The sequence below is a fragment of the Varanus komodoensis genome, unplaced genomic scaffold (genome assembly GCF_004798865.1).
Source record: "Varanus komodoensis strain SLA01 unplaced genomic scaffold, ASM479886v1 scaffold2, whole genome shotgun sequence".
NCBI lineage: Eukaryota > Metazoa > Chordata > Lepidosauria > Squamata > Varanidae > Varanus > Varanus komodoensis.
Genome location: NW_025335568.1, coordinates 59582290 through 59597689, shown reverse-complemented (window position 1 = coordinate 59597689; position 15400 = coordinate 59582290). Strand labels below are relative to the sequence as shown.

Sequence of the window (15400 nt, the reverse complement as noted above, 5' to 3'; positions counted from 1 at the left end):
CTTCAGGAAAACCTCTAAAAATGCATGCAAAACTCAAACTGGCTGATTTGTTTTTGTGCATGCAACACCCATTCCTAGAAAAAATTAAATACTTCCTTACCTACATTTGTCATCCAGACAACTAGCTTTTCAGCTAGACTGGAAGCAGATGAGTCATGCCTAAAACTGCACCTAAACAACAACAGGGAAACAGGTCAAAGCAATGCACACATAAGTGCCAAAACTCTTCCAGCCCAAGACCCAAATTCAACATCAGAGAAGCTCTCACTGGCCAATTATGAAGGATGGGAGGAGCCAAAGGAAAAGGGCTGGGACCAAAATACAAGCACTCTTTAGCTTAAAGACCTTACTGTCAGTAATAGGCTTAAGAGAGTCACTTCAGCTTATTATTTATTGCTATATTCTGCCTAATAACTGAAAATCTCTGGGTGGATTACATTTTACAGAATGTACAATGCAGTAAAACATTTTCCAAAATTGAAACATTTAAAAAACATTGGAAGAGACATGCACAAAAGATGCAAAACCACCAAATTCAGGCACTCATCTCTCCCTCTTTCTACCTCAGCCTTATAAAGTCTCACTTACTTTTTTGCATGTTGCAACTCTGTGCTAGGGCAAATCAGGAAACAGACCAGGAGAAAGAAAAGGAAGAGGCAAGAAATGGGGGAACCACCTCAAGGATCACAGGAGCCTTTGGAAGAAGAGGCCATCATGAGACAAAGGTGGACTGGCACACAAATTGAGAGAGTGCATTACAGCAGAAGTAGGAAGAAAGTAGATCTCCAAATATTTTGGACTTCAACTTCCAGCACTCCTGATCACTAGCCAAGCTTGCAGAGGCTTCTGGGAATTGAAGTCTAAATAATATGGAGTTCTACCTGCTGCTCACCTCTGCCTTAAGAATCCCTCGGGGCATGGATCCCCAGCCTGATGCCCTCCTGATGTTTATCCTGCAACTTCCAGCATTCCTGACCATTGGCTATGCTGGACGGGAATGTTGGGAGATGAAGGCACCAGGCTGGAAATGATGAGATCTGAAGAGCACCAGGACGAGGAAGGCTGTTGTAGGGAGCATCTGCATGCTGCTGAGGAAGAACTGAGCAACAAAATGGCTTGAGCAACAAAACAGTTTCCAAATGCAGCTTTATACTATCTGCAAATTAACATACCGAGATTCTTCCTGTTCATTTTGTTGCTTCTGCTGCCCTAAAAGGGAAGAAACAGAGAGTGATAAATGCACAGCTCCTACTTTCACTTGAGCTAACAAGAAATGGGCAAGGACACCTCTTGGGTGTCTGAAAAACCTCAATATTTTATTACCTGAAGTTATCTTGGACAAGTAGTTGGATGCTTCATTTGAAACAGCTCTTTCATCACCAAGTATGTACAGCACAACACTCTGCTCAAGAGAAAGCAATTCTGCATTAGGGTCTACTTACAAAATTCTGGCTGATATGAAGAAAGGAGGACACTTGAAAGGCATTCACTGAATTTACATGAGTGTGTGTTCAGAAAGAATATATGCCAAGGATTGGGGCCAAATTCCTCCGATGCTGCCTTTGGGCCAGTGCTGTCCATATGCAGCAGCTGTCTGAAGTTGCAGGCAAAGATCTCTTCCAGTCCTGCTACCTCACAGCCTTTTAGTGGGAGATGCCAGGGGTGGGAACAGGGACATAAAGCATATGCTGGTGAGCCACGCATGATCCATATATCACATGTATCATAATATAAAACTTAAAAAGTACTCTGCGCTCTTTGGCTTTCTACAGAACAGAACAGAGCAGAACAGAACAGTTGAAGGGGCTTCTAAGGCCATCAAGTCCAACTCCCTGCTCTGCTTCTACATGCAGTCATCTATCCAGCTGCAAGCTTGCACCTTTCCAGCTTAGCAAAGGTGACTTGACATGCTATGCAGGCAGGTCATATACTGAAATTAATCAAGACAAAAAATATTTTCCCATTTAGAAATTATTGCAATACTCAGCGTTTCTCTCTCAGAGAGAATAAAAGTAAAAAGATAGCCACAAGCACAACAAGGGTTCCTAAAAACAAAATAAAGGTTTGCCTGAATGCAGCCTTAGGAATAAGTCAAACAGTCAAGGGAGCAGAACTGTGTGCTTTTCTTTAGAACCTATTCTTTAGAACACTGAGATTACCCAAAACACTTTGGTGTTTAAGGCAAAAAATACAGGTAAAATATCCATATTCATACACTTGTTGTTGATGATGAAGAAATGACTGAAGGAAATGATTCACAATTTGCTTCGATTTGTTACATACAGCCAGCAGCCCACAAATTTCCCACTGAAGCAGGCTGGCTTTGCCTCTGAAGCAGGCTAACCATACAAGCGTGGCTAAAAGTACAACCAGCCACACCCATATGCCTGAAGTCATAATTTGCCCATTAAAACATTTGTATTAATGTGCAGTATGGCTATGATTCCATACCCAAATAGCAATGAGCAGTTTAGTTCCACTGGATTCCTTTTTATCTGTTCTCAGATTAAATTTAATTATGTTAAATTTCCATTACGCATCCTGCAGCTCCAAACATCTCTGACTCTCTTATTTCAGAGGCACCAGAGACATTCAGATGATGGGACTCTCAGGGAAATTTGGAATCGGGGACAGTCCACAGGCTTGCTTCATCCACCCATTTGCTAAGTGATGTAGAAACTTGTTTGCAGAACTGCGCTGCTTCTGCAGGGTTGCAGTTACTTACCAGTACTACTAGCTTGCTCCTTTCACAGATTCCAGGCAAGTAAGGGTAGGGGGACACCCTCTCGCCCTTCAGACAGGAACTCAACCACTGAAAGATGCTTGGAGGCTCAGCCAAAAAAAATGGAGGGTGATGCATGTAATCTGTTTGGGCTGAATCATACAAAAATATGATCAACAGAAGCCACAGAAACCTAGTTCAAAAATAACCCACCTTTAAAATATGAAAGCTGCTCTACCACTTTTCATATCAGAGAACGAACAAACAGGGTTTGGCTAATATGGGGCCTTCTTACACCCAAGCAATGTTCTGGTATTCTTACATACAACTAACTTCGGCCACCCCCGTTTCTTTGAACACATGAAGAAACTCAAGTACGAATTGGGTAGTTTAGGGATAGTGAACAGAAACTTCCATGACAGCACTTGCTGCTGTTTCTATGGAAATTTGTGAGATATACTCATGTACCACTGGTTCACATATTGCATGGATGGCTGGGTAAGGTGGTAACCCACCCATAATTTATAATAAATGTTCATATTGACCAAGGTGACTAGATAGTTTATTATGAAAGTTCATGAAGGCAGAGTTGTCTGCCGTATTTTTGAAGTAAGCAGAATTGTGTGCCTTAAAAAAAATAAACTCCTTGACGCTATTTCCCAAAAGGTACGTGTGCAAAACAGGTTCTGAGGCCAGCAGCAAAGAGCAAACATTACTTTCAGCAAATAAATAACTGTGTGTCAGGAATCAGTGTAAGGAAAGGCAATAGGTCAGGGTGACACAAACTTTGTAGCAGGATAGAAGAAACAGAGAACAGAGCAGGAGGCTTTGCTTTGGCCTGCATGCTTGCAACCTCAATGCCTGAGATAAGTAAAATATTTATTTTATTGCAAAATGTTACTGTTTATGGCAAGGTTTGTTTAGAAAAACAATGCAGAGTGAATAACTTGGAAAATTACTGTGTGCTTAAGTAAGCTTTTATCTTACGCTTTGTGACATGTAGACATTTTTGGCAGACTGTCAAATGGATACAGCATCTTGAGATCCGCCCTCTTGCGCAATGTCACACATGTGTGTATCTCTCTGTAAAGTTGTTCTAATAAGATCACTTTTCTTTAACTTTCAGCACATCTGTTTGTTTAACCATGTTTGTTTAATTAGTCACACAACTGCAACAAACATAGCACACCATGGCAGAAATAAAATGCACAGTGATTAGTGCCTCTCATAAAATTAGGCTGCTGTATTCAATAAGGAGTCATAATGACATGAATCATTAATTATTTCTTTTCCAAGTTTGCCATGGTTTAATCAATTTTGCCAGAATGCAGTGTACTGCACAAAAAAGCTCATGAAGGAAGCTAAAAAGATCTAGGATCATACTACAGCAGTAACAGTATGGTCAGAACCTGACAAAATGGTTTCCAATACATTTATTGATGTGATTAATATAGTAAATAAATTATCATCTTCCAAAGAATGCAAACTATTCTCCTGAAACTTACCTGGATCAATCATGCATGCTTGCCTGGAAGTTTTTACAAGCACTGGAAAGTCTCTGAAGTAATAATCAAGATAAGCTTCCAGTTTTAAGTCCCTGCAAAGGGAAATAACAAGCAAGCTGCACAATGTATAAGATGCACAAGGTCACATATTCCTTAAGGGGAAGAGAATGGGGACGGGTCAATTTTCAGAAATCTAGCTCAAATAGCCACAAAAAAGCTCTGCTGCATCAACATAAAAATTATTCAGCCCACTGGCACAGACATGCCTATGCCCAAAGACAAGAGAGGGCATGTCCAAGACGTTTGGGCAGCTGCAGCAGAGAAGCTGAATGATGGTTCTATGGATGGGGAGGTAAAAATAATAAGCTAAATAAAGGCCAATTTGCTACCACTTCCAAGTGCTGCAAAACATGGTGCCCTGTCTTCACTTTGCCAAGCTGCAGGATCCAAAGAGGCTTGTATGTGGAGAACAGGCCGCAGCACTGGAGACTGAAAATAAACCATATCCTTCTTTGCCATTAGCCTGCAGCAGTTTCAAATCTTTGTGTGAGTAATCCAATTTATCACACATACATAAGGCCTGGAAAGTACTGCAAGCTAATGCAGGAGAAAGAAAAGATACGATTTTACTTCAGTCTACGTCTTTCCTGACTTTGCTCAATCTATTTTGGCAGCAATATATAAAATGATATGAATATTCCTGAATTGCTGAGAGACTGTGTAGTGCTAGTTACCCTTCTGGATGGTTGATGACCCTCTGGAGTAGATTTTACAGGTGTGCAGGAGCTTCACAGAGGAAGCTCCATGGTGCAAGCAAAAATCTGCTCATGCAGTGTTGGAGTTCACCCACTGCATTTTTGCACAACCACATGGTCTTGGTATTTATTTTCTGAGTGCTGCCGTGTGTGTGCACCAACAGGGGGCGAGAGATTTCATGGCAGCTTAACTGTCACCTCCTGTGCTTTCCCCAGCACAAGCCAACAGGGCAGGAGGGCTGCATTATTGACTCCCATGGCTTCCCCCTCCATTTCCTTTACACTATCCTTCCCCAACCTGACCCCCTCTAGCTTCCTTGATTGCTACTCCAGTGACTCATTGTCACCTATCGCAGTTACATTCCATCACATCTGGAAGGTTAAAAGCTGGGAAAGGCAGCTTTATATTTTCCTTGGAATGGAACCCATGTCTTCTCACATTCCAGGGCTGGACCAGGGGAATGGGATAGCTCTGGCTCTGGTGATTCTCCATCTGCCCCTGGAACCCCACACACCTGCTTTTGACTTTCTACCAACAGAATACAAACAGAGGAGGAACAATGTTGACAGACTTTCCCCCCATCACTGTGAAGAGGGAAATCTGCAAATTACTATAGCCTTTGGGACACCATCAAAACCTACAGGAAACTAAAAACCCTGTACAAACCAGTTCCCTCTTCCCTCTTGATCATAAGTAACACTGGCTGCTCACCTATTCATTCTCCTTGTCAAAATGAACAACAAAATTTTGATCAGATTTAAAGTTTGACTCCTTACTCTCTTAACCACAGCTAAAGAACACGACTGCTTTCATTGAGGATATACCTTGCCAGCTGAACCAGCAGAACAACAAGGGAACGGATTCCTTCACCCATCAAGCAATTCAGCTTGAGTTCCTCATAGATTAAGTGAAGCACACAGAAGATAGTTGGGATGTGGGGAAAGAGAAGAGTGGTGGAATCCAAGCAGTGGTTGTGAGAAAGGTTGTCCTTGGGAAATTTTGCTTCCAGAGGATCCAACCGTAGAGCCTTGGCCAATGGGTGAGATTCAACATTTTTATGATAGTCAGAGTTTAGCAGGTATTCCCAGTCCTAGTAAAGCAAAAAGAATTAATTTAAATCCCACTGATTTCCACAGGGATACTATAACTATGAGTAAATCTGGATCTATCCACGTCTTTTTCAGTGACACAGTTCACACATCGAGCTGTCAAGTTCTAAATCGTTCTAGCCATTCTGAAAGACCTTGGCTAATGAACAGGATATGAAAACCTAAATAAGTAAATAAATCCCAGATCTGACTCCAGTCTACAAGAACTTTTACCATAATACATTTGTTAGTCCTTAAAATGCTAGCAGACTCCTTGCTGTTTTTGCTGCGACAGATTAACATAGCTAGCTCTTTTGCAGTGAGCCACCAATCATCAATCAGTAAGTTGTCAAGTGACCTGCATGCACATGCTACATCCACAGCGTCATGTCATGACAGACAGGAACATTCTCTAAGTTATAAACCACTTGAAAAGTAGTTCAAAGCCTTCTGAATATAGCATCGGACAAACCTGAAGGAATAACACCACTCAGATAAGAGGAATGATCAGCTCTCTAACCTGTCAAGAATTACCAACTACTTATGTATTTATTATATTCTACTTCTAGACTTCTAAAGGAACCCAAGCAGCTAACATGATCCCCCTCTCCCTGTGACCAGCCCAAAATCACCCAGTGAACTTAATGGCTGAATGGAGACTAGAACCTGGAACTCCTGAGTCCCAGTCCAGCGCCCAAATTACTATGGTACACAAGCACAATACATTCATTACATGTATTAATGAATATATTTTTCCTTACTTCATCTGATCCTGTTTCTGATGGCCGGGCTTTCTTGGGAGCAATGACTGGAGAAAGAGATCCTTCAAAATCAAGCTAAAATAAACATATAAGTATGTTATCATGCAGGTTCCTGAATTTAATTTTAAAATAAATACAGAACTGATTGTATCAGGAGAAGCAAAGATGGTATGTAATTCTTTCTTTTTGAGTATCACATGGAGAAAGTAAGATTCAAGCCATTTCGTAAGCCTGATCTCCACTACTTTCAATTTAAAATCAATGCTGTTGATTTAAATGGGTTGATTTTAAAGTGAAAGTCGTAGAATTCTTTTTTTCTTATAAAAAAGCTGACGAACCTAGATTTAACCCCCATAATGTCAATAGAACTTTGGATGTGGTCTTAAATCCACTTGTGTGGGGACGGGACTTCAGTGGCTCAGGACTAGCCAATCTGAGATGTGCAGCTGAGAATCAAGGTTCTACTATCAATGAATTGTAGAGTGCAGCCTGAACAGTGGTGCAGAGAGATAATTTTAGGTGCTGGACCCAATGATCTTATAGGACTCCCCTTTGATTGCTTCTCTTGAGAAATAAAGCTGGCATTTCTTTTCTTCCACAATGGCCACTTCAGGTTTACAAATGCTTCTACATTCTTGATGTATTAAAACTGTCAATTCCAATTAAAAATACTCCAAGCATGTATGGCTTTGCATTTCAATTCTCCTAAATCATGGCACCATCATGGTTTCAGGAACATGATGGAGTTTGCTTCTGTCCTTCTGATTCTCTCATCATTTGCCACTCTCTGACTAGCCATTTAAGAGCCCCACCCCCACGCCCAGGCTATGGAGCCCTGGACTTTGGCCCCAAGTCCCATTCTTCACTGTATTACTGGCTTTCATGAGAATGCATGTAAGAAAGGCAAATATATAATTATATATGCAGAGAAAGCCTGTGTTGACCAAATGGTCCAAGTCCTGATTGGTTGGTGTGTGTGCGTGTGAAAGAAATCCATTCTTTTAAAGGATTTATTCTTGAGAATAACTAGCTAACAACAAATTGTTCCAGATGTATACCTGAGCAATCCTTGGTTGGCCCTTTTATACACAGATCATTACAGGGTTACATGTAACACAATTAACCCTTTTCAATAGGTTACAGAAACAAAAACTTACAATGGCATGCTCTTTCCCACTTGCATACCAAAGATGTTCCAAAGGAGTGGGGAGGAGGGGGTGCTATTACATAGAAGAGGAGGATGGGATGAGCTGATGAATTGCCCTTTGTCTGAGCTGCTGTTATCAGTCAAGTGCCAATTTAGCTTTCTCTGGAATGGTGCCTGGTTAGCATCAGCTACTTTTCAAGGATGCACACATGCTGATTTCTAAAAAAGAGGGCTTTTCTCAGCCCTGGTTATGTGTCAGTGATTACATGATTTAACCAATTATACCTACTGATTTGTACATCACTTGTTTGTTAATTGTTCTCATACATCATGTGTTGGTATAAACCAAATTTGATGTTCATATTTAGTGCAGTAAAAGAAGAATACTGCTGTAAACTTATTCTAAAGATCTGCTTTTGTAAGAAGCCACCAGAATATTCAGTTTACGGAAAGCCAACCAGTGGCTTGCAGACTAGTTATAGCTCTCATCAATGCATCTAATTTAGTCAAGTTTTGGTTTTTTAAAAATCACCTAGTTGCACTCAAGAGGAAAACAATATAAAGTTGTAACAGAGAGCTTACAAATTCATGCTACTTTGGGGTATTTCGTATTTAGCATATAAATATTTAAATGGCTTCAGCCATTCCTGCTTGAGTTTGTTAATATCACATCAAGAAAAGTCACTGATACCAACAAAGACCACACTATTCATTGCAAAAACATCTTCCATATTGCTATTGTAAAATTCATGCACAGTAAAGGAATAACCTGTGAAATGCATGTCTGGCTAAACAAAAGGAATTGTGAAGCTCAGGGCTGTAAGACAGTGTGTGTTGGATCCAATATTGATCATCTGCTAGAGGTACAGAAACCACTAGCAGAATGGATTTTCCCCTTGCAGCCCTCACCCCTGCACTCACTAAATCTGCTTTCCAGAGTATATTTGGGACTCTGAAACATAGCAAGTCAGAAGGGGTTTCTTGGACCATCTAGTCTGACCCCCTGCACAAGCTGGCTCCGCTCATATAGTGAACAACATGTGGGTGTTCGATCTTTCCGTGGATGCCCTCATTGATGGGGCCTCCACCACCTCCCATGGAAGTCCATTCCATATCCCAGGGATCCTTCCTGTCAGTAAGTACTTCCTGACATTCAACCTGAAACCCATTAGTTTTGTCCCAATGGATCATGTCCTTCTGTCCACCACAGGGGAGAACAAGTCACAACCCTTCACTGTGTGATACTCCTTCACATACCTGTGAGTCACTGTAAGATTCCCTTGGAGTCTTCTCTTCCCCAAGCTGAAAGGTCCCAGTTCCTTCAATCTCATTTCATATGGCGTCACCTCAATTCATCTTACCATCTTTGTGACCCCGTGCTAAACTGATTCCAACCTTGCTATGCTCCTCTTGTAAAGTGAAGACCAGAAATGGTCACAGTACTCCCGTAGTGGGTGTACACGTGAGAGGAATGGCAGAGGGGAAAGGATGGGCATGTCCTGTTGCACTAGCCGAAGTCCACTCAGGCATGTTGGATCCTACTTTCTATGTATAACTCAAGTAATTTTAACCCAGGACGAGCCACAGCACCTGTGGGGTTGTTCTGTCATATAAAATGGGTCATGCAAGGGGCTGACAATTCCTGCATAACCCTAAAACGAGCCACTGGTTATACAAAGGCTGTTTAACCCTTGCACAACCCAAACTCACCTGATTCATACAACATGAGACCCCCCAAAACAAGGGCTACACATTCAAAATCGTGGCCACACATGCTCCACAGCCTTAGTTTGTGTCATGAAAGCAGCTGCTGTGCAAGTTAAGAAAAAAAAACTGAGCTTTTTGGGGAGAGAGGAGCAGGACAATATCTTGATAATCTTCATTACTAGCAAGCAGGACTTGGCCACCACAGAGGAGATGTTTGGATCAATTTTCAGAACTTGCAGGGAATCACTCTTTCTCAACTCATGCCTTAACACAAACTGGTGGCTAGAAAGTAATGATGGTGCTAAGTCACTTACATTGCGCGTCCAGGCCACTCTGTCTGTGTTGTAACCCATCATATTCATCAGGCAGGTAACAAATAAGTTCCACTCTGAGTAGTAACTTGGTCCTCCCGGGGCATTGTAAGCATTATACCATCGGACAAGCATTTGCACAGCAACCTCCTTGGGCAGGATGCATTTAATGCCTTGCAAACATCTTTTGACTGCTCAGGGTGAGGAAGAAAAAATGGTTAGCTTCTCTTTTGTGTCATTGAGCCATTCAGTCAATTTCTCTGATCTGAAATGCATTCGATGTCCATTTGCCTAGGGGTGGTACAAATGCAATGATATTGCTTTATTAACTAAAATACAGATCAGACTGTGGAATTCTGTACTTTTTCCAGCAAGAATGGCACAGCATAGCTTAACTGCAAGTAAGAGTTTCATCACCAATGTTGAATGTATGAATAAATAAATAAATAAATAAATAATGAATGAATGAATGAATGAATGAATAAATAAATAAATGACGTTAAGCCCTAAATAGTTTGGAACCCGAAAGCACCTCCTTTTTACAAATCTGCTCAAGCAAATCTGCTTAATCTGTGGCCTTGCTACTGAGCCTCCTGCTGTCGGAAGTACAGTAGAGGGCACAATGGACATGGCCTTCTTTGTTGTGCCACCAAAAAATAGAGATACATTCTCAAAGGAAGTCCAGAGGCTCATTGTTGCTTGCTTTTTGTTGAATACTTAAAACACCTCTTTTTCAATGGACATTTTTACATATTGCTTTTTAAATGTGACTGCCAATGCATTCAAATGTAATCATGGATGACTGAACTGCTTCATATTCATTTTAAATTATATTTGTGATATTGCTTTATTTGTTATAAGTTATTTTTAACATTACTGCTTGCTGCCTTTATAACTCAGCTTACAAACTTTGTTAAGCAGGGGCTACACAATTTTAGAAAGGGACAAGAAAAACACAACTTTCTGAAGTACAGTTGTTAGCATTAACTATAGTAACTTAAAACAAATACATATGTTTCACATTATCAAAATCTGTATGTAATGCTATTTATGTTCATAGTTAATAGTCTAACATTTCTGTTATTATAGTCTAAAAGTTCTGTTATTATAGCACATTAGAAACAATTCAGACAGTATGGTAAAACTAATTTAGTAAAAATTAATTAAATGCTTACAAGAGAAACTGGTTTGTTTAAATGTTACCATAGGTGCAGATGTAATCTTTAACTGAAGTTCAGGAAGAGAATGGAAATTTGTGCCAGCAATAGGAAGGGGATGTTTAAAAAGCAGACACAGTCTGCTCTTGAAGGGAAGTTCAAGAAATTCCTTCTTTTCCTTATGTTTGCATCACCTCTACTGGTAATTGTCACCTGACACACCATTAAGACACAGCCCAGATCTTATTTTTTTTAAAGGCTGCAGCTTTTAAATTCTGCAATTTTGTTGATTCTTACTCAGCATTAGCTGTAGCACTGACTGAAACCTATATTTTAGTGAGCATGTCTATGTTAAAGGAATAAGGTAACAGTTCTAAGTCCATATACTTGTAAGTAGCAGGCTGATCCTATACCATGTTTCTCACAGCTAGAGCCACTGAAGTCAGTGGACCTTGGCACATGGTAACTCCATATAAGGTAATGCTGTAAATCTAATTAAAATCAATGGAGTTACTTCACAGTAAATATGGTTAGGATCAGACTTGCAAATTTCAAAAAAAAAGTTTGAGGAAGCAAAATGTCTGAGAAATACCACTTCTCAAGTCAATGAGACTGTTGGGAGAAAAGGCATGTTATGAAAAGAACCCCCCGTAAGGGGGGGGGGGTGGCTTTTGAACATCTCTGGGCTCTACTTCTGCTTCACCCAGTGTGAGCATGTGAAAAGGTCTATGACTGAGTAATGCTTCCTTAAAGAATTTCATTTCTCTCTTAACTTATGTCCACTATGTGAAAACGGAAGGTGTTAATATTTCCAGGCTGCACCGTAGTGATAGCAGCACATATAGACAACATCACATTTGCACTGCCCTGGGAGTCAGGAAGGTGAGGACAAGAGAACAGAGTTATGTGTACACTAGTCCACAGCCTGTGTTTTGTTGGATTCCATATACACATTCAAGCAAGAAAGTAAGGATGTGGTATCTTACCTAATTCTGAAGTTGCAATTTCAGGAATGGTAATTCTAACCATTGTGGCATTGCTGAGTTCCTAGAAGAAAAAGAGATACATCATCTCAGAGGAAGCCATTCATCTTCTACTGCACATAACATTACACTAACTGAACTGATCTGTTACATATTCAAGGTATGCTCTGTTAGAAAGCCACTGATGATGAAAAGCATTGCATCCTTCCTAAAGTGGTCTTAAGAAAAAATGAATTTCACAGTAAAATTATTGCATTCACATTCTGCCTTTCAATCATTTAAAGCAGCCAGCACTCAAGTTAGATTTAAATTAAACAAAATACAACAGATTTGTTAAAAATAGTTCATTGGCAGTGATAAATGCACAGTTTGTCTCATTGTATTTCATTATCTATTTTAACTGAAAACAATAATAATGAAAGGTCTAGAAAGCTGACATCTCCTGCTTCTGCCAATTCTAGAAGTCTTGCTTGTTGCTACAAAGGCTTCCAACATTTTCTGCAATTGCTGAAAATGGCAGAATCCTTACTGGTAACATTTAGAAAAGAAACAAGAAATTTCTTTCAGATTACATTACAGGTTTCTAGTTAGATTTAGGACTGCTGAGGGAAACAAACCTGCAAAATCCACTTCCTAGATCATCAAAAGCTTGCCCACCATTCTGCACACGTTTCATTGGTCCTAATAAAGGTACTGCCTGATAGAGGATTCTGGCTATTTTTGCCTATAGACCAGCTTGACTTTGCCTTAATTGATCACTTACCAAAGTCACTCTGTTCTGCACAGGATCTCTCACTGAATGAACAAAAGTTGAAAGCTGTTGAAAAGTGCAATCATCAATATAAGAGGAGTCTTGAAGTTTGGAAGAATCCCTCAGCTCTGGAACAGGGGACAACACTCCCTGCTAAAAAGAGAGAAAAATGTTATGATCTTTTAGCACTAAAAATCAAAACAGTTGGAAGGGACTTTAGATCATTCTAGTCCTAACCCTTGCTCAATGCAGCTATCACATCCCTGACTGGTGACTGTCTAGCCTCCACTTACATATCTCTAGGGAAGAATCCTCTGCTAACAGTTATTACCATTAGAAAACCTGCTTCTTTGCATTTTCTATCCACTGGTTCTGGTCCTACCATGTGGAACAAGAGAACAAGTCTATTACACTTCTGCAAGAATACCTTTCAAATATTTGAAGGATATAATCTCTCCTACTAATCTTCTCTTCTCCAAACGAAGTCATACTAAGTATTTTCTAGATCCTTCTTCACAGGACTAGTTTTCAAGACCTCTCACCATCCTGAGCACCCTTCAAAGCATAAATAGTGGAATAGCTAATTTATCTTATTTTACTGTAGTCTGAAATAATGTTGAAAGCCATCCAGAGATGACAGTAATGGACAGCATACAATTTTTAAATAAATAAATAAAATATTAAATTCCCACAAAGCATAAATATAAAATTCCAATAAAAAGTTTTTGAAAAAAAAGCTGATAAAAAGTGCATTAAAATTTACATCCTTAAGAGTGCAATTCCAAAAGGTCTGAGAGAATGAATTTGTCTCCTACTTGCTGCTAAAAAGAGACCATCAAGGTAACAGGCAAGCCTTTCTGGGGAGAAGATTCCACAACTGAGGAAATCCTCTTTTGGGTTGCCATGCCCGTTATGTCACTTGATGGGCACACCTGGGACAGGGCCTCTGAAGAGGATTTCAGATATGAAGGAGATCTTTTCAGGACCATGATGGTCTGTAAAGGTCAAAGCTGGCACTCTGACTTGAGGCTCCAAAGGGGTATCTATGCAGTTGGTGGTATCTAAGCAAAATGCCAAAAAACAAAGCTGCTATTAAAATCCTTAGCTGCATCTTTCAACTGGTAGTAGTCATGGTCCTCATCTCACACCACAAACCTCTGAACACAAATATCCATTCTGTGTCCACCAAGTACCGGAAAAGCACACGAGATGGCAAGAGGAACTCTGAATTACCAACCAAAGCAAAAACGGTGCTGGCAAACCCAGTGGACACCAAGGAAATTGGAAGCAGATAAGGCAGAACTCCAGAACCACTCTGAGTTGACAATGAAGGATCTATAATCTTCACATATAGACAATATGAAACACAAGCCTTCTTGGGCAATTTTTTAAAAGGACCATCCCTTACCTCATCTAAGGGTCCAAGGTGCTTATTCAAAGGTTTGGAAGGAGTGCTAATACTTTCCAAAGGAGTGCTTGGCCGAGGCATCTGGGATGACATGGTCAGTGATGGAGCTGGCAAGCCAGGTATGAAAACCTTTCCTACCTTGTAACCGGGAAAGAACAGAAAAGCTATGCCAAGTTTCAAAAGCGCTAATGTTTAATACATCCTTAAAAATAAAGACAAACTCAAGCAATGAAACTGGAATATTAGAACAAGTTGCATGCTTAATAAAAGACCAATAAATGGACTGCTCAAAGATACTCAAGAAGCATTAGCTAGATTATTTCAAAAGTTGCCTTAGACCAAGTCAGGCTATTTGTCTATGTATGGCAGTATTGTCCACACCAGCCCTTGCCATGTTAGCTGGGAGTTGTAGTCCAAGTCATCTAGAGTACATGATATTGGAGAAGGCTAATATAAAAATTATATTCTGACTGACAATTTTCTCAGATTTTTCCTCACCAGCTACCAGGACCCAATTTTTGAAAACTAGCAATGACTGGGTTGAACCTGAGGTCTTCCACATGGGGAGCATGTGCTTTATCACCAAGCTATGCTCCTGCCTCACTTGGATTCCTACATGCCTATTAACTTTAAAAAGAACACGAAGTAAGAAGCCACATACGATGCTTGATTCAGATATTTTCATTTCATACAATTCATTTCATGATTCAGATACATTGTGATATTTTTTCCACTTTTATTTTCCTTTTACTTGCTTGTTTGTTGTAGTTACTGTTGTGTTGCAAATAAAAAGATTATACGCCCCAAAAAAAACATTAGAGAGGAAAACCATAGAACTATATACCAATGTGGAAAAGTGCAGGCATTTTGAAGATTAATCTACAGATTGGATGCACAAGAAAATACAAAGACTATTAGTTGGAACAAATTTTGTACATACCCGCACAACTCCAGTGTACAGGACTAAGTTTCCATTGGCTTCCAGAACCAGCATTGTATCAACACTCTGCAAACAGACCATCCCCCAAAAGAAAAGGTGCATTAATCAACTGCTACTTGACTACATGCTATCAAGTACTCCTGTGTGCTCTTCATTTAACACTC

At 40.1% G+C, this 15400-nt stretch overlaps 1 protein-coding gene across 3 annotated transcripts in view; it reads right to left on the bottom strand.

Moving 5' to 3' along the window:
- The window catches only part of ANAPC1 (anaphase promoting complex subunit 1), a 64082-nt gene that overhangs the window by 33126 nt on the left and 15556 nt on the right, over window positions 1-15400 (bottom strand). For 2 of the 3 annotated variants that reach the window (XM_044428903.1, XM_044428905.1), the window contains exons 13-24: window positions 15237-15302; window positions 14297-14434; window positions 12901-13041; window positions 12141-12201; window positions 10001-10188; window positions 6833-6907; window positions 5808-6073; window positions 4228-4319; window positions 2726-2874; window positions 1324-1402; window positions 1173-1209; window positions 101-171 (exon numbers count right to left, since the gene is read on the bottom strand). In XM_044428903.1, coding sequence (XP_044284838.1) covers window positions 101-171; window positions 1173-1209; window positions 1324-1402; window positions 2726-2874; window positions 4228-4319; window positions 5808-6073; window positions 6833-6907; window positions 10001-10188; window positions 12141-12201; window positions 12901-13041; window positions 14297-14434; window positions 15237-15302 — 1363 coding nt within the window. The remainder of the gene's footprint in view (window positions 1-100; window positions 172-1172; window positions 1210-1323; window positions 1403-2725; window positions 2875-4227; window positions 4320-5807; window positions 6074-6832; window positions 6908-10000; window positions 10189-12140; window positions 12202-12900; window positions 13042-14296; window positions 14435-15236; window positions 15303-15400) is intronic. The other variant, XM_044428904.1, reaches the window with a different exon arrangement.